The sequence below is a fragment of the Sceloporus occidentalis genome, unplaced genomic scaffold (assembly GCF_023333645.1).
Source record: "Sceloporus occidentalis isolate IW3139 unplaced genomic scaffold, rSceOcc1.0.p SCAF_44, whole genome shotgun sequence".
In the NCBI taxonomy this organism is placed as follows: Eukaryota; Metazoa; Chordata; class Lepidosauria; order Squamata; family Phrynosomatidae; genus Sceloporus; species Sceloporus occidentalis.
The window spans coordinates 7,404,765-7,430,973 of record NW_028317024.1 but is presented as its reverse complement, the minus strand read 5'-3'; the positions used below and the strand labels follow the sequence as shown (position 1 = coordinate 7,430,973).

Genomic DNA, 26,209 nt, shown 5'->3' with positions numbered 1-26,209 from the left:
TGTGCATAACAATACTATTACTTTGTTTGTGCCATTCGTGGTACCTTTTCTATCAAATGCCAACTTTTCTGGCTAAAATATTGCAGGTCCAAACAAAACCTAATTGATTAATTCATAAAATACCATTTGGATTTCTCAACACGCTAGTTATTGATGTAAATATACAAATGGTGATAAACATTTTCTTCTATTTTATGGATTTCAAAAATAAAATATTCATATGCCCAGGGTATTCAGAGGAAACAAATGTAAATGCAAATACCGTTCAGTGTCATAATGTTTACTTCTTGTATTTTTTTGTACGGTTTGGATACTGTTGATTCTAGGTAATTATATGAATTTATATCTGTGTGCATAAATAACATGGTTAATTCATTAAACAATTAGGTGTAGGCAGGCCCGGACTGGCCATCGGGCAAACCGGGTGTTTGCCCGGTGGGCCGGCCCGGATTGACTTAGGGGCTGATGGAGCTGCAGCACCTGTCCCTTAAGCCCGCCGCAACCTCGACCGGGTCCGCCACTCTAAGGGGTCGGGAAGCCCCCACCAGGCTTCATCGGGGTTTTTTTTTTTACTTTATTTAACATCCTCCATGTTAAATAAAGTTTTTGTTAACTTTATTTAACATGGAGGATGTTAAATAAAGTTAAAAAAAAAACCCGATGTTTTAATGTAAGCCCTGTGCGGCCGCAGACCCCTAAGGCTGGCCCTTAGAGTGGCGGACCCGGTCGCAGTTGCGGCGGGCTTAAGGGGCAGGTGCGTTAATGCGGCCGTAGAGGCCCAGGCCTATTTTTTGTCCCAGTCCGGGTCTGGGTGTAGGCGAGATGCAATAATATATATCATTAGAACTAGCTTAGTTAGTTCTGGTCTGAGAAGAGAAGACTGTTATACTGTTGTACTGTCAATATTATGAGGCAAGTTTTTTCATATTATTGCATGACTTCGTCAACACAATCTTTAGTGAAGATATTTTTTACTGTCTAAACATTAATCTGTATATCCTGAAATATATGAACATGACTCTTATCGTTGGAAAAACTATTACCTTTTTTGTAGCTTTTTGTAAAGTGACAGTAGATGTTCCTAGAGGTTCCTAGTAGGTAACAGAACTAAAAATAATTATTTCAAAGTAATTTTCTTCTCATTTTTGAGGCGTCTAATTTATTTATAGTATTAAGTACCTGCCTGGACCAGACAGTCACTGTTCTTATCTGTATGAGTTCCCTACTAAGATTTGCTGATGCTGAATAATCTTTCAATATGGGAATTATGAGCTATGGTTTATGAGTTCCAAGAAACCATTTCTTCCTGGCAAGGAACTCCTATAGGACATGGAACTCTGGGACAAAGTAGGTACACTGACATAAAATTAAATTATTTTTAACCTTATGAAGAGGCGTTTAATGATCTAAATCATCTTAAAGAAATAATGTATGAGGGCATATTCATCTACATTAAAATTTGTATTTTTGCTAGTTACAAAAAAAAAATGTACATGTTTCCGCAAATGACATGATGATAAATATTTCCTGTAAAACCTCACAGTAGACAAAAGCTATTAAATACTAATTATTTGGTATTATCACAACATTAAATTAATTATCTGAATTCAGAGTCTCATTATTTTATTTCTTTTTTAACCATAGGTATCATTCGAACAGCCTTACCTAATATGGACAGGGAAGCCAAGGATCAGTATTTGTTAGTAATCCAAGCAAAAGATATGGTGGGACAAATGGGTGGACTATCAGGAACCACATCTGTTACAGTGACTCTTACTGATGTCAATGACAATCCGCCAAGATTTCCACGCAGTAAGCCTTTTTTTTTATAAGAATAAGCAAAGCTTATTCTTAAGTAGCAAGTGATATGTAAGATAGCATGATTGAAAACATTAAGGTAATTAATTAAAATATATACAATATATTGTGATGTTATGATTTCAATTATAAAAATTACAGTAAATAATCATTTCAAGATTTCACAGAATTAAATAATCATTTCAAGATTTCACAGAATTAAATGTGGTATATGGTCTTAATTTTCATGATACAGTGCTGTAAAAACTTTATTCCTGATTATGTGTGGCATACAGGTTTAAAATAACTAGACTGATCAGTATTGTAGCCTATCTGGAGTCATAGACCAGGGTTTTCTTCAAACTTGCAGTCACAACCTAGTAGTGAGTTGCAGAATAGTTATCACTCGCCCATGCCAGGGCTCTTACTTATCCCCTGTTGTATTGAGCACCAGAATGTGTTATTATTTCCTGCCATGTTGTCATCTTCTCTGTAACCATATGGTTATTGACATTACTGCAGCTGGTCATAGACAATGACATAGACATAGATTTTAAGAGTCAAAACGCTGGCATGTATATTGTATTTTTCTAGCAACTTTGAATCAAACCTAAAACCTCTAAAGCTTATTTTGCATACTTTAGTATTTGTATGCAACTATATATATAACCCTTTAGTGCTTTATAAGTATATTTTGTTATTCTTCTGTCGTACAATAATGTCAGCATAGCACTGAAATCTATTTAATGTATGAATCTTTTAATTGAATATCTAGTTGAAGCTAAAACAATGTTTGCTATAACAGGGGGCTATATTAGAAATATGAATTTGTAACAAAGGCCAGAGAGGGTGCTTTAATTATTTAGAACTAAGGCCTTGGAGGGAGAGGGTTGGATTTATTTATTTTTTAACATGGAGATTACATTGTTGGATTAACACGATGGACTGTTGGGTTCTGTCCCTAAATCGTTAATGGACTTGGAACATTTCCTTTGGGTGCCCTGAATAATACTGTGCTAACAGTATAGAACCACAAACAGAAAATCTTCCAAAACATCTCAAGATTTATATATTTGACAGAGTTTTAGCTAATCAACTGTGTGAGTCAGAAATAGAGATATTTACAGTACAGCCATGCTATAAATTTGTGACAGATTTCCTTTAAACAGACATGCAGAGACATCTTTAAATAGTAGCATCTAATATTGTTCATCAAAACGGATCTGCTGGCTGAATTTGCAGTTGAGATGATCTTTCTAGTAACAATGATTGATTTTTTAAGTACTACAAGTACTTGCTATTCATCGAGCAACGTAAGGACTTTGTTCCTATTTTCGTAAATGACCAATTATAGTGGGCTGCATGTAATGTTTGCATTGTTGCCTTTAGTGGATCCAATCCCAGTGATTACTGGAATGAATTGCAGCAAAAAAGCAGACAAAAACAAATGTTGGGTGGCGGTCATCGGTAAAAGGTTAACTTGTAGTTACAGGTTTCTAACTAATTTCATAATAACGTGTATCTCAAAAGTACTCACATTGTTATTTAAAGAGCCCCTGAGATTTTTTTGAATTAATAAATGTTACTTGAATTCTTATACGTTTCCTTATATTTATTTTAACGGCTTGACTAGAGTTTAACTTGTAATATTAAATGTATTAAATATACATAAGGCTAAAAAATGTTTAAGCTCCAAAAATGAAAGTCATTACTTTGATTTATTTTAAATGTACATCTCATAACTGAGAACAGAAGAATGCTTTTAAAATAAATTAATAACATATATTAATATTATGTCTCATTTTCCTTGAATTTAAAAATTTGAGACAAGCTTTGATTTTATATAGCTGATTCTGATATCTTTAGAGACCAGAATGAGTAATGCCCTATGAACAGCATATCTCGCCATGCCACATTTCATCATCGTATGCTGATCTGATGACAGAAAACACTATGCCTGGCCTGCAGAGCACATGCTAATGGTTTAAGTTAGACTTGGGCACCAGGGGGCTCTTCGTGTTCGTCTTCGTGCTCGTCTTCGGCAAAAAAAAAAACTTTGTATTCCGCGAATATTCGCCTGGTCCTGTCTTCTCTTCGGGCGAATATTCGCGGACATTCTTCGGGTTCGGGATTTCTTCGTTTTCCCCGGTTAAGGGGTTAAAACGGGGTTAAAGCCGCTCTGGCGCCAGGAGTTTAAATGTCCGTATGAGCAACTCTATTGGTCGTCAGCAGGGGGCTCGCCTGCCATTGGTTGATGGCAGACGAGCCCCCTGCTGGCGACCAATAGGGTCGCTCGTTCAGACTGTTAAACTCCTGGTGCCGTAATTGTCCGGCAGATCCCGCTGGTCTCCCTGTTCTATCATTTATTAACTGATAGAACAGGGAGACCAGTGGGATCTGCTGGGTAAGTTGCAGCATTGGGATTTTAAAAGTCTGTATGAGCGACTCTGTTGGTCGCTCGTACAGACTTTTAGGGTCCTGGTGCTGTAACTTACCCGGTACATCCCACTGGTCTCCCTGTTCTATCAGTTAAATGTCCGTACGAGCGACCAATAAAGTCGCTCGTACGGACATTTAACTAATTGAACATGGAGGGAGACCAGTGGCATCTGCAGGGTAAGTTGCAGCATTGAGGTTTTAAAACCCCAATACTGCAACTTGCCCTGCAGATGCCACTGGTCTTTAACTAATTGAACAGGGAGGGAGACCAGTGGCATCTGCAGGGTAAGTTGCAGCATTGGGGTTTTAAAACCCCAATGCTGCAACTTACCCGGCACATCCCACTGGTCTCCCTCCCTGTTCAATTAGTTAGGGGTTAACTTTGTTTTTTAAAGGGTTAAGGGGCCGTGCAAATGAGCCTATTGGTCGCTTGCACGGCCCTTTAACCTATGGATTTCTGCTCCCGTTAACCCCTTCGATGCTGTGTTAGATAACGCAGCATCGAAGGGGTTAACGGGAGCGGAAATCCATAGGTTCGCTGTCAGGGGTTACAAAGACCGTGCGAGTGAGCCTATTGGTCACCTGCAGGGTCTTCCTCTGGCATCAACCAATTGGTTGATGCCAGAGGAGGTCCCTGTAGGCGACCAATAAGCTCATTCGCACTGCCCTGTAACCCGTGACGGCGAAACTGCGGATTTCCACTTCCGGGAACTGCTGCGAAGCCGCGAAGCCGTGAAGACAAAGTTAGAAGAGGGGGGGAGAATGGTAGACGAAGACAATCACGAAGATCTTCGTGGTGTGTGCCTTCGTCTTCGCCTACGTTTTACCGCCGCCGTCTTCTCTTCGGCGTGTCTTCGGAACGAACACGAAAACGCACTCTTCGTGTTCGTTTCCATGTTCGCCCGAAGACGAATGCACAAGTCTAGTTTAAGTTGCTGTTCATCAATTATATAACAAAATGCAACATTGCCAACAGAATATTTTTAAGAGAATGCTTAGTTGTCATCTGAAACAAAAGCAGGCACTAATTGGTTTTTGCAATAAAAAGGAACATGCTTCATGAACACTTCTCTGTTGTTTGTATAATTGACTAAACAAATAAAGAAAAAATAGATATGTCAGTGTTTATTTCCTGAACATGCTAGATCATTTAATATTTTACCTAAATTGGACAGCCCTTTTAACCAAGTGTTATATGTGCAAATAAATATCTGTTATATATGTATTTTAGAAGAAGCTTAACACTGGAGAGCTGGCAAATAAAGTCCAAAACAGGGACTTTCCTGACCCCAGACTTGTTAGAGATATATAATCATTAGAATTCATCTTCTAGCTTACAATGAAATAATAATAATAATTATAACAATAATAATATATAATACAATTTAACACATCAGTCATTCACATATTATATTAGAAAGGAATTGCCAAAATTGGGGTACTTTGACGTAGTGGCAGGCTGAGAAATATTTGGCCACATAATGTGAAGTAATCCCAAATATTTATGCGTCAGATTGGTGTTTACTATTGTAGTATTTGCTTGGTGTGTGCTGGGTTTGCACCTCATACCTAAAATAACTTTGCATTCACTTTTTACAATTTTCAAGAGCAAAAGATAAAAGTTAAATTAACTCTAAACTAATGATAAAGATAGAAAGATTATGCCTCAGGTTGCGTTGTGAAATCCATGAAGAAATAGCAGACAGGCCGTAATATGGGACATGTGAGACAGAGAGAAACATCAGGAGAAGATCAAGAGTAGATTTGGGTATCATCTGTATATAGATGGTACTGGAAGCCAAATGAGATGGTACTGGAAGCCAAAGCGACCTTTTGCTTTGGCAGAGAGCAGGTCAATGGATACTTTTGTTGGAGCCATTTCAGCAGAGTAAAATGGTCTGAAAGCAGACTGTAAAGGGTCAAGGAGGGAATTAGAAGAGGGAACGTAAGTTAAAGTTAAGTTTGGGGTAAAAAGAATGAGAGATAGGGTGATAGTTAGTCAGACAGATTTAGGTGTGATCAGAGCATGTTTGAAGGTTGTAGATACAGTTCCAGAGGATAAATAAAGATTAAGCCCAAACTTTTGAACAACAGTGTATATTTTTATAGAAACACAAGGACTAGAAACAATACACAGACACTGAGGATAGATTTATCCAAGAAACTACTTTATTTGTTATTGATCCCACTTAAAATATGTGTAGAATGTGCCTCATGGTTTACTAAAGTATGTTTATATGTTTAAATAACCCCAGACCTTCCTTAGCCTTATGTCATTGGCACCACAGAAAAAGCATCGAATAAAATGGAAATCAATATATAATTAAGAATATTACAATCATTTACAGTCTATACTTTACATATTTGTGATTTACAATTTGCTGGTAGAATACATTTAACAGTGTAATTTGTCAGGGTTGCAAAAAATGCTTACATCTTTTCTCTTAATTACTAGCATAAAGTCTTTAGTCATAGGTGAGGCATAAGCTTTAAGAACTTTAGCGATCTCTTTCGTCAGATGGAGGTTATGTTATTATGAACAGTTTGAACAAGATATCACAAGAGTTCATAGTGAGTCATACAATCACAGCCCTAGTTGAAGCCACCTATCCTGGAGTTTTACAGTTAATTTTGTATGTAATATCACCCATTTAAAATTAACACCCACATTTCTTAATGGGCCTTTTGCATGGACTTCAATGCACTTGAGCGTATGCAAACTGGTGCAAGCATTCTTTAGTTATTGGAGGTTGAAAATAAGACGGTCAGTATGTCTCATTTTTCCTCCCTTCTGGCTGCTTTCTTATGCACTGGCTGCATTCTTAAACACTTTTCCTGCACAGATGCTGTAACACTTCCATTAAAATGTGAGTCGATGCAGTCAAACACATGTATATAAGGGCTTAATGGTTCTTTTAAAAATTCTGTGCAGAAGCGCATGTGCTTTGCAAACTTGCAATTGCTACTTCCTAGTGAGTGATTAAACCAGAAAATGTTTCCATGTTTGGCAATATGACTATACATTTTCCATTCCCAGTATATATAGGACCACATATTAGATATGGCCAAGTCTACTTGGCAATATTACTCTAATTTATTTTTCAGTTTTCTTATATAACCAGACATTTTTGCTGTTTTTGTCTGTTGCAGCAGTGGTAAGCTACACTTTAAAAACTACTTTGCAACCATTTCCATATAAATTTGGATTATATCTAATGCAATTCATTGTGAACAACATACTGTATCCTCCAGCAGTCCTTTTACATCTTAAGTAAATATGATTCAAGTTTATTGAAAGATAACAGGCTGGACCAATAGAGAAGGCAGATCATGACGGCTGGCCCATACATGAGGCAGCAGTAAACTTGCAGAAGAAATACTTAAGTGCATCCATACTGTATTCATCCCAAGCCAACTCCAGTGCTAGTATGTAACAGTGGTGAAACAACAGAGCCGAAGAGGGTGGTGCATTTTGATTGTGGACCTGCATTACAGTTATTGTTAAATTAAAGTAAATATTAAAGTACTTTTACTTACAATCCTTGTTGGTGGGGCTGCATGGCACACTAGAGTGCGTCTTTAATAATGTGGAGAGTGTATTTTAACAAATGCTAAATGTAAACTGTACACTTTTTTTCTTTATTTCCTTAGGATCTGATCAATACTACGTTCCAGAATCTTTGCCGATTGGCTCTGTTGTTGCCAAGATAAAAGCAGCTGATGCTGATGTGGGACCAAATGCAGAGATGGATTATAAAATTATGGATGGTGATGGGAATGGAGTTTTTAAAATATCTGTTGACCAAGATACTCAAGAAGGCATAGTAACAATTCAGAAAGTAAGTTTATTATTGGATTATTACATGTTTTAATAATTTATGTGTCTGTCTTTTTTAAAAGAAGGGTTTTGAAGAAAAAAAGTAATTCATTTGAACATGTTTAGTATTTACTGTAGGGCAATATTACTTTGTTTAAATCAATGGCATAGAGTACAGGGGGCACTAAGGTGAGTGCTGCTGGTTCAAGGCATCCAGTGGGGTCATGTCACTCATATTACATGACCCCAATCACACATATGCCATTGGGAGTGCAAGCTTCAATGAAGACAGTACACTTTGCAAGGTAAGTGGGGGTGAGCTTTTGAGAGAGAGAGAGAGAGAGAGAGAGTTTTTTCTATATGTAGGAATCTGTAAGTGTATGGTGTTAGAGTTAGTGTGTGTCTAAGTGTATGATGAGAATGTGTTATTGTATGGCGGGCAAAGTGTGTGTGAGTATTTGGTGTTGGAATGTAAGAATGTGTTCAAAAACAGACACGTTAATTAATAGTTTATTTTTATCATTTAACAAAATGCAAATTGATTGAACAGAAGAAAATGTAAATCAAATCAATATTTGGTGTGACTAACCTTTGCCTTCAAAACAGCATCAATTCTTCTAGGTACAATGTATTTTATAAATATATTGTTAGGCCCAAATGATAATCAATTTAATATTTAGGGTGAAATGCAATCATTAACTGAAACAGAAACCGTTGTGTAGGAGGAATAAAACTAGGTGAGGAACAGCCAAACTCACTGAAAAGGTGAGGTTGCTGAAGACAATTTAGTTTCAAAAGTCATACACCATGGCAAGACCAAGCACAGCAACAAGTCACAAGGTAGTTATATTGCATTAGCAAGGTCTCTCTCCAGCAGGAATTTCAGGGCAGGGGTTTCCAGATGTTCTGTCCAAGCTCTTTTGAGCAATGTTGAGAACCGTAGTGGTAAGCTGAGGAAACTTAGTGGAGCAGATGAAATTTATCCTCAGTGTCTGATATTGCTTACATGGCTTCGCAATCGGAAGATGTGCAGCAGTGCCATCATCTCAGGATTAGCAGAAAACAGGGACGCCTGTCTACTGGAATACTTACGGCCAAAAAGCCGTAACACCAACATGCAAACAAGCAGAAACAACTCAACTAGATACCCTCAAAGCTTTATCCTAGGATGGGCTCTCTGTACTGAAAAAAATCAAGCATGGATCACCACCTATGGAGATCTGCAGTGCAGTTAATGGCGGTCTTAGAATATAAGGACGTGGTTTGTAACTCTGCACCGTAGACACAGCTTGATAAACTTCACATGCTGTACAACGCGCTGTGGGATATTAAAAGAGCTAATCTGGCTGATGCTAACTGAGCAGCAAACTCACTCTTACTCCCCTACAATCTCAGATCCAGTATAAGCCCCACCACAAAACTATGTGCATTCTCCTTCAGAGTTTGTCACATGTGGAATAGCCTCACAGGTTCCATCAAATCATCACATAGTCTAAAATCCCTGAAATCTCAGAATTCCTGAGTTTCTCCCAACATCTAAAAGCATAAAGTACCTGTTTTTAGATGACTAATTCCTATTTATGCTGCCCGTATCTAGTATTGTTTGTTTTTTTCTCTTGTTTATTTTTATTTAATCTATATGCGCTGTATGTAAAATCATTTCTGTACTTGGCTTCTACTTGACTTGGTTTTCAGTTCCCTACAAAGTGCTATATTTTATTTGAGACAATGGGACCTTGTAACATGTAAATGGAAACCTCTTACCAGATCAGTACTTGCTTTTATTTCATATTAGCATTGCAATGTGTCAGGAATCAATTTTTCACTGCCTGAACCATGGCTTTTTTATACCTGTGGCATTTACATCTGCGACCACTAGTGGCCACCCTCCACCCTCTGGAGCACTCAGAACTCAGGTGTGCCTTGTTACCTGGGTTGAGCCCTAGTCTACATCCAGCTGGGCCTTGTTACCTGGATTACCCTGCCTTTATGAACCTGCCCTGCCCTTCAGTCAGGGCCTTTGTATTGAAGTCTATGGACCTTCCTGCTGTGGCTCTGCACCTGTACTGTTCCTGGTTCCCTGCTTTGTGTCCTGATCAAGTGGACTCCCTGCTTTGTGTCCTTCCAAGTGGACTCCCTGCTTTGTGTCCTTCCAAGTGGACTCCCTGCTTTGTGTACCCTTCCAAGTGGACTCCCTGCTTTGTGTACCCTTCCAAGCGGGCTGTGTGCCTTTTGTACCCTTCCAAGCGGGCTGTGTGCCTTTTGTACCCTTCCAAGCGGGCTCTCTGTCTGTCGCGCCCTTCCAAGCGGGCTCCCTGCCAAAAGACTTATTACCTGTATTTTATTTTGCCATACGCCCGGTTACTTGCTTAGACTATATTACCCTTATTTGCTGGTCCTGTTATATACATGAAATACACTGCATTACCTGGATTTCTGTTTGTGGTGTCTTTGTTTGCATAAACATGCACCGTGGGTTACATACTGAACACCAAGTATCCCCTGCGCATGGGCTCCTACCTGACCTGATCACCCGAGTCCTGACAGAATACAAAGGCCTTTACAAGGAGTCAGCGGGGTTACTTTCAGTCATCAAAGTGATAGGAGAATGCTTGCTTGAACTGTGCAAATCTGGAACTCCAACTCCAATCACTCTCATGAAGACCATTCACCTACACCTGTTACATCACCTGAGAAATCCAACAAGCCTGTTACCAGTATGAAAAAGGAATCATCTAGGAAACGTGAACCCCTTACCGCAACCGAATTGCAACAAAGGCGTGATGATGAGGCTTGCTTTTACTGTGGCAAAAAGGGACACTGGATCACCCAATGTCCTCTGAAACCTCCGAAACCCGATTGAACAGTCTACGTCACAATTACAGACCTCTCCTAAAAGGGGAAGTAGCTTTATTCCCCAGGACAGTGAACCCATGGAGTATATACCAACCCTGGTGATTCCTGGTGCTTCTCAAACTCCAGTGGATGTCCAGCTGAAGCCTGATGATGATGATTGTTCTGTGATTAAATGCAGCTTCTGTGATCCTACAGTCTGTGGCAGTGTGGGTTGCTCCCATATGGATGAACTTCCTATTGCTTTCTGTTCATCCATGATTGCAACTCCTATCACTCCTACCTCAGCAAAATGTGATACACCAGAGATTACCATAGCCCCTAATATCTCCTCTGGACTGATAGCAAAGATACATGACCCTATTCCATCTCTGAGGAAGAAGGGGCCTTCCATCAGTGCTTCCCATACCATGTCTCCCAATCCAGTTTTGAACCAGTGCAGTTCTGGTACTGCCCCCAGTAGTGCCCTGGGTACAGGGCAGCTATGTGACCCCTGGTACATGGAAAGAGAAAGCACTGAATCATACCTTCTCATCAACTTCTTCAGCATCCAGTCCTACTTTGACCAACGATTGCACCACAGATAACCTTTCCTTTGATTGTGTTATTACCTCTAACGGCAATATAATCAGAAAGGAAGACCTGGAGATCTGTGAACAAGCTTTACCGAAAAAGAAGAAGAAGAAATCCCGTTAAGTACACCCTTCTGCTCAGTTTATTAAAGGTGTACAGATTTTGTTCAGTCTGTTTGCGTTCACTGACCGCTCCTTGGGGAGGGGGTACTGTCAGGAATCAATTTTTCACTGCCTGAACCATGGCTTTTTTTATACCTGTGGTGTTTACATCTGCGACCACTAGTGGCCACCCTCCACCCTCTGGAGCACTCAGAACTCAGGTGTGCCTTGTTACCTGGGTTGAGCCCTAGTCTACATCCAGCTGGGCCTTGTTACCTGGATTACCCTGCCTTTATGAACCTGCCCTGCCCTTCAGTCAGGGCCTTTGTATTTAAGTCTATGGACCTTCCTGCTGTGGCTCTGCACCTGTACTGTTCCTGGTTCCCTGCTTTGTGTCCTGATCAAGTGGATTCCCTGCTTTGTGTCCTGATCAAGTGGACTCCCTGCTTTGTGTCCTGATCAAGTGGACTCCCTGCTTTGTGTCCTTCCAAGTGGACTCCCTGCTTTGTGTCCTTCCAAGTGGACTCCCTGCTTTGTGTCCTTCCAAGTGGACTCCCTGCTTTGTGGACTCCCTGCTTTGTGTACCCTTCCAAGCGGGCTGTGTGCCTTTTGTACCCTTCCAAGCGGGCTGTGTGCCTTTTGTACCCTTCCAAGCGGGCTGTGTGCCTTTCGTGCCCTTCCAAGCGGGCTCTCTGTCTGTCGTGCCCTTCCAAGCGGGCTCCCTGCCAAAAGACTTATTACCTGTATTTTATTTTGCCATACATCCGGTTACTTGCTTAGACTATATTACCCTTATTTGCTGGTCCTGTTATATACATGAAATACACTGCATTACCTGGATTTCTGTTTGTGGTGTCTTTGTTTGCATAATCATGCACCGTGGGTTACATACTGAACCCCAGGTATCCCCTGCGCATGGGCTCCTACCTGACCTGATCACCCGAGTCCTGACACAATGCTTGAAGAGATTTAATGTAGAAGTTGGAGTATTTTGTTTGGCAACTAATCTTAGCTTTGACCAGGCCACTAAAATGGTAGAGATCTCCAATGTTTAGGTATGCTAGCAAGCTTCTGTATGCTGGAACAGGAAACTATTTCACTGATGGTGTTAGAAACCCAAAATGTGGCCCTAATCAGTCTTTAATAGTCAAGTCTTCATCCACCATGCTGAATCAGTTTAGGTGAGGTATAATACAGAGATCTTTAAACATTGTGATATTTATTTAATGAAATAAATATTTGGATATATATATATTTAGTAAAATATATAAACGATCCTTTACAAATTAGTATATCATGCATATCTAATATGAGGGAGAAATGACCTAGAGCATCTTAAGTCAAGCAAAACCTTTCTTAAGTTTATGATTGTCGTGTGACACAAAAGTCAACACTGAAAAATGTAATTATTGTGTTGCTTGCAATTAACATTTTGTCTGAAAAGAAGAATACCATTTAGAGTTTAAACATTTAATATCTCACAACCGTCATATATTTTTTAATGCAACAGTTGGTGACTGTCGCTGATAAAGCATTTTGGGATACATGTCTTACAGGAACTAGACTATGAAACAAAAACCAGCTATACTCTAAGAATAGAAGCATCAAACAAAAATATGGACACTCGATTCATCAGTGCAGGTCCCTTTGTGGATACAACAACATTGAAGATTATTGTAGAGGATGTTGATGAGCCACCTGTGTTTTCTTCGCGCTTATACACCATGGTGGAGTCAGAAGCAGCAAAAGTTGGCACTAGTATTGGAACTGTATCTGCCCATGATCCAGATGTAGCAAATAGTCCAGTGAGGTAAGCAACCTTGGTCTTGCTCAAACCAATAGTAACATTATTTAACAGAACATAAATTGAAATGTATGGGTGTTTTAAAAAGGAAGAATCATACATTTAGCTAATTTGCTTATCCATAAACACCTGTATATTATCAATACATTATTCATTTTACATTATTGAGAAACAATTATTTAAATTAGGTCCAAATAGTTATATATTTTACAAGTCTTTACAATAGTTGGAATTGAAAATAACCTAGTCAGTGTAAATGAGGTAAGCAAAGCATAATATGGTTCCCTGGAATGCATATGTATAATTTAAAAACTCTCTATCTATAGATATAATCTCTATACAGTCTGTTACAGTATTAGAGGTGGGGTATACTGTAGGATGCTGATATATTTCCACAAGTGTAGCAGCTGAGTTAACAAAACAATACATTTCTTTAAATCCAATGTATAACAATCATGACGCCAAAAACTATTGCATCATATATATCACACATGCCTTTCTCATTTTACATTTAGGCTATCCTCCAGAAATGTAGTGTTCATGTGGCAAATATTAATTCAATGCCTCATTGGACATGTTCCCATGTTGAAAATTAAGCAATTTCTCATTGTGGAAACCTTGCATCTCATTGCAAAATGGCAGAAACATTGACATGTGAAATTGACAAAAGCAGTAACTGTGCAGCCTTCAACATACTGTGAAGTCATCCTAAATTATTCACCACTATGGAGTTCAACATGTTGAAGGTTCACACATTATAATAGAATGAATTAAAATTGGGGACTTCAACTAACTATTACTAACACAACCTGGGTTCAGAAACTGTAGTTTAGATTGTTTTGCATGCTTTGAATATAGCTTGTCTTCTGACAGTATGTAGGCAATATTTATTATGCTAGTGTAGTCAAGATCTTCATGATTCTATAGTAAAAACTATCATGGAAAACTAAGATTTTCTCAATAATATAATAGTTAAGCAAAAAGTTTTATATAAAACATAAAACTTTGATATATTCATAAAAATGAACGGGACAATTTGAGGCAGTGAGGAGATTAAACATGAGCAGAGGATTATCTATGGTTATCTATTAAATCTGTTCCCATTAACCCTGTCCTGTCTGCTTAAAATGATAGTGGATAGTTATCACTAGGGAAGGCTGCTAGCATTCTAGATAACAGACCCTCATACTGTTCTGTATGCTTATGTGTGAGATGTTATTTGATCAAGAGCATATCTATATAAACATTTGCCCAGATTCTTCTCTGTGCATATAAATGTGTAGATACATTTTCTAGATCAACTAAGGTCTCACACATAAGCACTGAACAGTATGAGGGTGTATTACAGTGTCAGTTACAGCTGTTATTCTTTGGACCTCCAAATGATGAGAATCACTAACCCAGATCATGGTATTCAATTCATAATGCATGCAGTCCATTTGGCCAAATATATTCATCATATGTCTTCCAAGTTTGGAATATGTGCCAACCTAATTACTTTAATGTCTTAATTTAGATACTCAATAGATCGCAATACTGACCTTGAGAGATTTTTCAATATTGATGCCAACAGTGGACTCATTACCATAGCAAGATCTTTGGACAGAGAGACCAATGCAGTTCACAATATCACAGTCCTTGCCATAGAAAGCCGTAAGTTGTTCATTTTTATATTTACATTGTATGGATTGTTACTTGATCTATGAATTAATTTGATATTATTTCACTTCTAACGTTTACTGCAGTATATTCTCTGGAACCTGATGGCAAATTTGTAACCAGACAGAAAAATACAGTTATTATACAGAATATTTGTTCCATCCATAGGTGTTTGTTTTCTAAATCTGGAGATTTGAAATATGGTTAGTTGTATTATTCGAAGGGATTGAGGTCAGGACTCTTCCACACCAAATGCATCCAACGATGTCTTCATGGACCTTGCTTTGTGTATTGGGACACAGTCATGCTGGAATTGAAAAGGGCCTTCCCCAAACTGTTCTCACAAAGGAACAAACATAGCATTGTCCAAAATATCTTGGTATGCTAAAGCAAATTCCCCATCAGTGAAAGTAAGGGGCCCAATCCTTGAAAAACAGCCCCAGACACAATGCAATCAGGCACAAGATGCAGTCAGGACGTTTTCCTGGTATCTGCCAAACCCAGGCTCACTCATCAGACTGCCAAACAGGGAAACATGAATCATCACTCCACAGGACAGTCCAGTAGAGGTGTGCATTATACCACTTGATACAACACTTGGCATTGTACTTGGTGATGTGAGGCTTGCATGTAGCTGCTCATCCATGGAAACCCATTCCATCAAGCTCCCGGTGCTGATATTAATGCCAGTGGAAATTTGGAACTCTTCAGCTGTGGAATCAGCAGAGTTCTGTGACTTTACCAAGTATTCTGCTTCATGGCTGAGTTGCTGCTATTCCTAAATGCTTCCACTTTCCAGTTATACCACTTACAGTTGGCTGTGGAATATCCAGCAAGAATAAAATTTCACAAACTGACTTATTGCAAAGGTGGCATCCTATCATAGTGCTACGTTTGAATTCACAGAACTACCCATTTATTTCCCAAATGTTTGTAAATGCAGAGTGAATGGCTAGGTGCTTCATTTTATATACCCATGGCAACAGGTATGATTGAAAACCCTGAAGTAAGAGATGTATCGCAATACCTTTGTACAGTGTGTGTGTATATGTTATATATATGGATGTGTACATACATACATACAAGGGGCATTTGAAAAGTTTCCATACTTTTGTATATATAATTTAAATTAAAAAAGTACAGAATCTTTTCAAACGTCCCTCGTGTATATATATATACATACATACATACATACATACATACATACATACATACATACACATACTCACTGCTGGGCACTTTATTAGGTACACCTTCCTAGTACCCGGTTGGACCCCCTTTTGCCTTCAGAACTGCCTTCATTCTTTGTGGCATACTTTCTACAAGGTGCTGGAAACATTCCTCACAGATTTTGGTCCATATGTACACGATGTCATCACACAATTGCTGCAGATTTGTCGGCTGCACATCCATGATGCGAATCTCCTGTTCCACCACATCCCAAAGGTGCTCTATTGGATTGAGATCTGGTGACTGTGGAGGCCATTGGAGTACAGTGAACTCATTGTCATGTTCAAGAAACCAGTTTGAGATGATGTGAGCTTTGTGACATGGTGCATTATCCATCAGAAGATGGGCACACTGTGGTTATAAAGAGATGGACATGGTCAGCAACAATACTCAGGTAGGCTGTCGTGTTTAAACGACACTCAATTGGTACTAAGAGGCCCAAAGTGTGCCAAGAAAATGTCCCCCTCACCATTACATCATCACCACCAGCCTGAACCCTTGACACAAGACAGGATGGATCCATGCTTTCATGTTGTTTATGCCAAATTCTGACCCTGCCACCTGAATGTTGCAGCTGGAATCGAGACTCATGGCAACTTTCTTCCAGTCTTTCCTTGTCAAATTTTGTTAAACCTGTGCAAATTGTAGCCTCACTTTCCTGTTCTTAGCTGACAGGAGTGGCACCCGGTGTGGCTCAAGGTTTGAGGTGTTAACAAGCAATTGAACAGATGTACCTAATAAAGTGGCAAGTGAATGTATATACTTAATCATCTATATCTCCATATATCAGTGTTTGTTTAGATTGTAGTAAATGTTTTCAACAAAAGGAAACCTATTCCATAAAACATTGCTAGGAAATCATGAAGAAATATGAATGCAGTCTAACCTATTCACAAGAACAGCTCACTGGACTGTAGAAAGACTGGTTAACCATGTGTCTACATTTAGGATATATCAAAGTATTGACAAAAAAGCCAAAGGGGAGACAGGGCTTGTAAAGAACAATACATTTCAATCTACTTTTTCTACTTGTTACAGAAAATCCAGCACAGATTGGGAAAGGATTTGTAGCTATAAATATAGTTGATATTAATGATAATGCTCCTGAATTTGCCATGGAATATGAGACTACTGTCTGTGAAAGTTCTCCCCCTGGTCAAGTAAGTTTTCATGAAACCTCAGTTTATGAATTGATATCTAAATTCCTTTTACTATGGTGTTGCAGAATATCTAAAGTTTTCGTGTGTACGTTAATGCTTTCAGGAAGATATCTAAATAATGTTAACTACTTGCAACTGTAGATCTTCATGTGTCCATAAATTAGGGAAAATGCCACAAATCTAATTTATCTAGGTCAAATCACAATGAAGGTAGGGTCTGATTGCATTATGAATAGTCTAGTTTTCTGCTCCTAATTTTTGGAGGACAGCAATACATCATTAGTCTGTAAAACAATAACATTGCAGACTTAGATGATATACTGTGTTTATTTAACTCAAGTTTTCATTTATGTCATTAAACATACTTTAAACCAATTATTGTTAATTCTCTTTACTGTGCTGAAGCAGCTTTTTCTATAACAAATGTGCTTGCATTAACTATTTATTCTAAGAAGTACTTTTTAAAGTATCTCTTCCACTATAGTTTTAGTGCATCTTAGTATTATTCTGTATTATTCTTGGACTTATTAAATCAATGCAATGCACATGCAAACTTGAATCATTTTAATCATACCCTCCCACCCCAGCTCCATCGTGTATTTAACAATGCAAGGGGAATTGTTTGACGAATCCTTGCTTAAAACTTTTCAGAAGATATATCACACATCTGCAACCAATCTTTTAGAACAAAGCAAAACATAATTGAACCAGTAAGATGTTCCCTATAGCTTATAATTGACATTCTTCATATATGACAAGCTGTTTAATAAATAAATGTGCCGAATGCATTGGTTTAAAACCTGGAATGAATATTACGTCTGTTCTGTCTAAGCATTCTACAGCTCAGTTTTGATCTGACATTCATCTGGAAATAATCTTAGGGGAAGATCCATTGGTTTAATTATTTTTGTCATGTTTGATGGATGTTCATATCAGTCTCCTGCCACTTATTTCATACTATAATATAAATGTGGAATTACTGCAGTGGAATCTTAAATATTCTCTGTGCATTGCTGAATAATATAGATTGTACATTATGAGTATGTTTTTCTCTTCCAAAGGTAATTCAAGAAATAAGTGCAGTGGATAAAGATGATCCATCAAGTGGTCATTGGTTTTATTTTAGTGTACCACCAGAAGCAAATAATATAAATTTTACACTGAGAGACAATAAAGGTATGTATTATTATTTTGCAGAGATTAAATCACATTTGTTAATATGGTTAAATTATTTTCAAAGTGACTTGATCAAAAATTTTAATTCATCATTACAAATTGCCTTAATATTGTTTTAAAATTTAACAGGCCATATGGGCATTTTTAAGATACTGCCATGTAAATGTTAGAACGCTTTAAAAAGCTATTATGTGAGCAGCCAATCAGGGAGGAGAATGTCTGTTGCTAGCTAGGATATAGCAACCCTCACCAGGAAATGCCATTTTTCTGTTGCCAATATCATAAATACTGCCATTTGTGATAACAAAAATTAACTATACATTTGTTCTACTTATAAATCTGTTTCAAGGAGACACCATTGTATTTACTTTGTTCATCCTGGTCTACTTTTACTAAAATATTTACTTTCTCCCTCTGGCTTTGTTTCTTTTAGCTAAAATACAATGGGTTGATGGGGTACACATATACAAAATGTCTCTTTATAAACACACTACTGCTACGACATAGAATTTCCCATATAGTTAAAAACCAAAATATTTTCATTGATTTTTCTTTGAAGGGGAAAAAGATAACAGCAACCAAGATAGTAAAATTTTAAATATCTGCCTAGCGGAGCCAGGAATTGCATGTTTATCCATGTGTACTGATGTAGCAATTTACCAAATTTGTTTCTAATTCTAGTAGCAAATTCATAAAATAAGCCCTGTCACACAGCCTATGATGTTGCCTGTTTATTATATTGTAGTTCATTCAAGTTTTTAGTAGAGGACAAAATGGCAGAATTCGAATTTAAATGTTATTTTTTACATTCTTGTGTGGAATGCAGTATTTGAGACTCCCAATTAATAGTACTGAAGAGGCACATGATGGTCCCATAATGTTTACCAGTAAAGATCTGAGACTCCATGCAACCTCTGATCCACATTTATCAGATTTATGGTATTGTAACCTTAAATCTTCCCATAGAAGATAATTTCACACTGTGTTGTAGCAATCTTATAATTTTTCATTTTTTTTCTTTTAAATCATGGGTTCGTTGAAGTCTCTAACCATGAGATTGGTATCTCTAGTTAGTAACTTGATAAAAATTTGAAAAAAAAATAGGATCCGAGCTGTTTCTCTGCAATGAAGTCACAAGCTGATACTTCATGGCAATGTTGTTAATAATTAATCCAAAATATATTATTCTAAATACATTCACTTTTTACAATTTTCAGTATGATTGCATCTGAAATTTGCAATTATATTGCTTATAGAGGAAAGCTGACATTAACTTGCATTGCTATAATATTGTAAACGAGGCACATGAGATTGTTGTGAATGCTGAACATTATATAATGTTATTTATTGTGCTGTGTATAAAAAGTCTAGGTTCCGGTCTTTCTACGAATCTTTGGCAAACCTAAAGATAGAATGAAGTGCTAAACATGCATACACTTTACATGGTTCTCATGGTGCATAAATAAAATACATTTATACATACACAAACGCTTCATGGTTGGGAGTACTGAAAATAAATAAATAAATATGTATAACATTCTGAATTTCTTTCTGCCCCTTCTTAAAAAAATGCATGGGCAATAACCTATAGGCAGATTTATATTTTATATCCATATAAAATGAAACACAAACATGTGAAATGTAAAGAGAAGATGAAACAAACGTTAATTTACCAAGGTGCACAAACTTGTAATTATATCAGATAAGAATAAAATAAAAGAATACCCCTTTAGGGACATCCTTTCTAATCCCCTACCTCCTGCACATTCCCCATCCTCTGACTACTCCCTTTCTATTCCTGAGAGAGAGGATAAAGTATACCTTCCCTGGTATGAAGGCACTGTCCACAAGAGTGGACAGTAAAAATCTATGTCCCTCACCTTTGTCCTTAATGGATGAATATCTTTAAGGCATAAACCAGTCACTTAATTTTTTAGAGACCATCCAGTCATTATGTTAAGCCATTGCTTTTCATCTTCACCCTAAAGTAATCATCCAAAAAAATGGTGCCCATTCAATTCAATAGAGAATGCAATTTAGCTTCTAAACACTGAGGGGCGCTAGTGCACAAACGTACATATAGTGTATGTGTCAATTTGCTGCCATTAGATGAAGATTTTTATTTTTTACTCTCCCACAAAACAGAATAAACTGTTATCATCAAGTGCATAAAGTATCTTATTACATTCATTTAGTCATAGTTTTTCTATGAGTACTGGTATGTAAAATGTGTGTTTTAGAATCATCTTTTATACAAAATTTTGCTATAGGACACACATTTACCTAGAGGGAATTGATGTCACATTGTGATCTATTCAGGCTTAAGGTCATCTGTTAATATATCATAGTTCCCAATAATATATTCTTTTTCATGTAATCAAAAGTAATATGAAACTGCCTAAAGCACAAATGGACATTAGTTTCCCAAATGTAATGAAATGGTCTCTAAACTGAAAGGAAAAGCCAAAAGTGTCTTAATAGCATTTACATTATGTTGATATGGTGTGTGAGGGCATTTAATCATTGCATATATATTTTACCATTCTTTAATTTAGTCAAACTACTCAAATAGATAAATATTATGTGAAAATAAATTATGGCCAAATCTCTATGGCCTATTTTAAAAGAATCCAGAAACTATAGAAAAAGTCATTGCAAAAATAATTTATAGACATTTTGTACAGTCTGTGACAGCATAAAATTATTTAATCAAAGCACAATAGTCTTTCTTATTTTGTTCTTCAAGCTCCTTTGCTAACCCTCTCTAGCATACTTTTTTTGTACAAACAGAAGCTTGCTCAGCCATATAATAAAGCAATGTCATGGTAACTGTTTTCAATGCTATCACAGATCAACTGTAGTATATCTTCAAGGACATCAATTTCCCAAAGAAAAAAAATCATCATTCTTGCATTCTTGTCCTCGCAGCATAGTTGTATTCTTTTCCTCAAAATGTTTTTGTGTTTTGAGATCCCTATAAATAGAACTGAATGAAATTTAATTTGTTTATATATGTTTATTTAACAATTTAATATTTATATATATTTGTTCCAAAAAAAAATAAAATAATAAAAACACAAGGTTTTAATTGGCTTCTTTGGAACATAACAGTACATATTCAGAATCTGAGTTTAGATATTTATGAAATCTTTTCACACAGTTTTTTTTTCATATTATAGATTGTTTGATTAGTTCTGGCATTGCCAAAGGGTAATAAATCTTTGACAACCAGTGAGAAGTCAAAAGTAATGCTAAATTGGCTGTCCCTTTTCTCTCACTTCGTTGATTGAAGAACTGCAATGTGACATTTGCTTGACTTTGTATCATGCCTGTATTTAGACAGAAATTGTGATGTATCAAGAAGTAATAAATATGTTACCAAACAACACTTAAATGCTAATTTATTCCTAATGCTTATGGGGAAAAAGCACCTGTATCTACTGTAGCCTATTCAATTGAATTGCATTTGACAAATGTATACCACTGCTGCCTATGTTTTTCAGTTTTTTTTTCATAAGCAAGCTTTCAGGATTTATAGATGCCTTTGGCAATGTAGCAGATAACTAGGAATATAGTCTTCTCTAGAATACAAAATGGACATTTTTTGAAAGGAATCTTGCTTTGTTCAATATTTTGATACCTAAACGTGTTGATACCTAAAATATTGGAAAAGAATACTTGGTACAGAAAATGTTTAAGTAAATATAGTATTTTTTTTAACTACAGATAATACAGCATCAGTTCTAACAAGGAGAAATGGGTTTCGGAGACAAGACCAGTCAGTATTTTATTTGCCCATCGTTATTGTGGACAGTGGATCTCCTTCTCTTAGCAGTACAAATACCCTGACTATTAGAGTTTGTGACTGTGATGCAGATGGCATAGCCCAAACATGCAATGCGGAAGCGTACATCTTACCAGCTGGTTTGAGCACTGGGGCTCTCATTGCAATATTAGCTTGTGTACTGACATTGTTAGGTAAGTGTCTAGTTTTGTAATTTATTTACATTTATTTTTTGGTGTTGTGGATATTATATGATGGTAAATCAGTTTTGACAAATAATAAGATGTCCACAGGCATGTAAGCTAATAATATTGGCCAAATGGCCAAAAAGGTACCAATTCCAGATGCATAGTCCTTTCTATGTAGTACATTTTGTCATGAGCACACACCATTAGAAATTTACAAATTTATCTGGTATAGTGGAGAAACAGATAGATAAGTCACCGCTTAGAGCATTATTACTTCAAGATTGGGAGATGATTCCGTTAGAACAAAAAAACCTGATAGATCATGTGATCCTAGCGATGCTGGTAGTTAGTTATAGCTAGAAATTGGAGGCAAAAAAAGATAATCTCCTGGACATATGTCAAAAATCCAATTCTTAATCAAAAGAATATGGAATATGGTTATTATAGAGCTAATGGGCTTATGCATAAATACTGGGAAATATGGGGAAGACTTACATTATAAAAATCTAAAAATTAGAGGAGAGAAGATCAACCCACTTTGGAGATACATACATGAAAGGACTTTACAGATACCATAAGTTATTTCTGTCCTTTTTTTTGTCATAATGTTATTTATAATTGTAATATGCATGCATGGAAAATTGTAGTTACAATGAATGAAGAAACTATATAGACCTCTACTTATAATGGAGCTCTATGAGGACCAGCAATAAGCAATTTCATATGCTGCTAATGTATTGTAATTTATTGTCTTTTTGTATGTTTTGTACCTTTTGTATCTAAAATAAAAAATAATAAAAAAAAAAAAAAAAAAAAGAAATTTACAAATTTAGGAGTTACTTAAATATATTTAAATCTTGGCTGTAGCAGTATTTAAATGACACATGGATATCCAACTATTCTGTTTCATTCATAATAAATATTACAAAATACACACAGGGACAGCAACCTAATTACAAATCTTGTCATGTTTCTGATTACAGTGTAATAGGACTGTAATAGAGAACTAAATGGAGATGCCCAAGGTTTTACTACTTTGTTAGAATATAATTATATTGTCTTCCAGGAATTCCTATAAAATTAAATATAGGTGTGAGAAACCCTGCATGAAAGTTAAGACAAATGCCATAGAAACCAGTAGACTATTTGCAAATTTAGCATTGAAATTGCTCCAGTTATTTCCCAGCACTATTGAGGTTGATATTTACTATGTCACTATTAGGGTGAATGAGTAATAGAATCAAAGTAAAATTATCAGAATAAATGATGAACATTTTGACTTGCTCTTCAAGTACAAAAGAAGGAACATTGGGGACCTTGAAACCACAGAGCAACATATGATTCAGAAGGAATCAAATCAGACCTAATTGGCAGTCTGCTATTGCTCCATTGCCATCTTTATAAATTAATAGAAGAGCAATATAAAAAAAATACTATATATCTTTGTATGTATTATAATGACAAATATTGCTTGATTTTTGGTTTTCATTTTTATGGGTATTTTTATTTGGCTAACTTAATGCTTATTGTTTATTATTTTATACTAATTACACATTGGCAGATTGTCTGACAGATGTATACTGTCACAGCACTTTCATATTCATGACATTGGAATAAAGAGACTGAATCGTTATTCAATTGAGGACCTATTTTGTCTTCCTTGGAAATTAACAGAATAAAATTAGAAATCTCAACACTTATGGTTCTGGTAATATTAAAAAATTGGCAAGAGTTTCACAGAAAATTGCCTTTCATTTAATTATAATTGATACTGCCTGTGCTTGTTTAGAAAATAACAAACTATTTAAATGATATTTTAAAGGTCACATTTTTATCCACAAACATTTTCTGAAAACTTTTTCTGAGATGCCTGAAACCACTGTCTTCTCTATTTAATTTAAAACTGAGAGAAGTACTGTTTACATTATTTTTCAAGCAAACATTAAGGCTGAAGTAGCAATATTTTACATTTGCAAGACATCTCCTAATAGATGGATCATTAGAAGAAAGCCTACTAGCAACGACATGACAAGCAATTTATTGCTTGTTATATGTGTCGAGGGAAGCTGCAGGAAAAAATGTATTTCACCCTATTATGGAGAAACTGGACGACTTTTAAAGGTTTTCCCCATAGGCTTAAACATAGAAAGAAAATACTTTTAAAAGAGGATACAGAAGGTAAGCATGGTAAATTAGGTTCATTTATCTTGGAATGAGCAAAATAAATGTGCACACCTAGAAAAACATTATTTGAACTGCTTTCCCCATACAGAGATATTTGACATTAATTAAAGGTAGGTAAGTTGATAAACGTAAGATGCTTAACACTTTTAATTTTCATTCATTGTAAAGGTGTTTTGAAAAGTAAACACAACATGAATAAACATACTAAATGATTAAATTTACAATTTAAACAATACTGTAATAAACTATTAATTCAACTAAAAATAAAAACAGCAAAAGGATACTTATATGATTTTTTCAGAATATACAGTAACTAAAAGTTGGTAAGTCTGCCATCAAGTAGCTTGAGCCAAGTTAGGCCCAACCCCAATCTGCACGATTCAAGTCACTGTTCATAAGAAAGAGGAGGAATTGGTTGATTTTTCTACTTTCATAACAAGCCAGGAGTGAGTCATGTGTTGAAGTTGAAGCAGGTGTAATCCAGGCATATTCAATTGCTTATAAAATCAGACATGGGGTACTTCACTCTAATACTACATTTTATATTCCAGTGCTTGTCCTTCTCATTGTAACAATGAGACGACGAAAAAAAGAACCTTTAATTTTTGATGAAGAAAGAGATATCAGAGAGAATATTGTGAGGTATGACGATGAGGGTGGAGGTGAAGAAGACACCGAAGCCTTTGATATGACTACATTAAGAAATCTTAACATCATTAGAGACAGCAAATCACGAAGAGATGTAACACCAGAAATTCAGTTTTTAAGTAGACCATCTATGAGAAGTGCTCCAGACAATTTGATCTTTAGAGAATTTATTTGGGAAAGACTAAAAGAAGCGGATGTGGATCCATGTGCTCCTCCCTATGACTCCCTACAGACCTATGCATTTGAAGGGAGTGGCTCAGTTGCAGACTCACTTAGTTCACTGGAGTCAGTCAGCTCAAACTCTGAACATAATTATGATTACTTGAGTGACTGGGGCCCACGTTTTAAAAGACTTGCTGATATGTATGGAACTGGTGAGGACAACTTGTATTCATAGCATTTGAATACATTTGATTAATGCACTACAAAAAAAAACAACAACTCAGTATTGACTATAACAATGTACTTGTGTTCTCATTTTAATATTTTGGGATTTTTGTTTCGTGAAAAATAATATCTTTGTTATACCTGTCCTGGGGACTGCACTGACAATTTATCTTTTATTTTTTAGATTATAAAAATGTATGTGAGCTTATGAAAACAGATACGTTATATTACGATAGTGGTATCTTGTGACACAATTTCATTTCCAAACAATCTAAGGACTGATTCTGGTTAGCTGAAATTTTTGACAAAAAGGGGAGTCAATTACAGTATGGTAACATGTGCAGTATGTAGTGTAATTACATATTTTGTAATTTCACAGCCATTGTTATCACGCCATCTAACAATTGAA

The 26,209-nt window shown here is 36.5% G+C and overlaps 1 protein-coding gene across 2 annotated transcripts in view; it reads left to right on the top strand.

Moving 5' to 3' along the window:
- The window catches only part of LOC149289633 (cadherin-7-like), a 55,506-nt gene extending 29,696 nt beyond the window's left edge, over positions 1-25,810 (top strand). For both annotated transcript variants that reach the window (XM_089490457.1, XM_089490458.1), the window contains 8 exons: positions 1,645-1,812; positions 7,888-8,075; positions 13,137-13,390; positions 14,901-15,037; positions 17,312-17,433; positions 18,495-18,609; positions 22,336-22,587; positions 25,317-25,810. In XM_089490457.1, coding sequence (XP_089346583.1) covers positions 1,645-1,812; positions 7,888-8,075; positions 13,137-13,390; positions 14,901-15,037; positions 17,312-17,433; positions 18,495-18,609; positions 22,336-22,587; positions 25,317-25,810 — 1,730 coding nt within the window. The remainder of the gene's footprint in view (positions 1-1,644; positions 1,813-7,887; positions 8,076-13,136; positions 13,391-14,900; positions 15,038-17,311; positions 17,434-18,494; positions 18,610-22,335; positions 22,588-25,316) is intronic.
- The last annotated feature ends 399 nt before the right edge of the window (positions 25,811-26,209 follow it).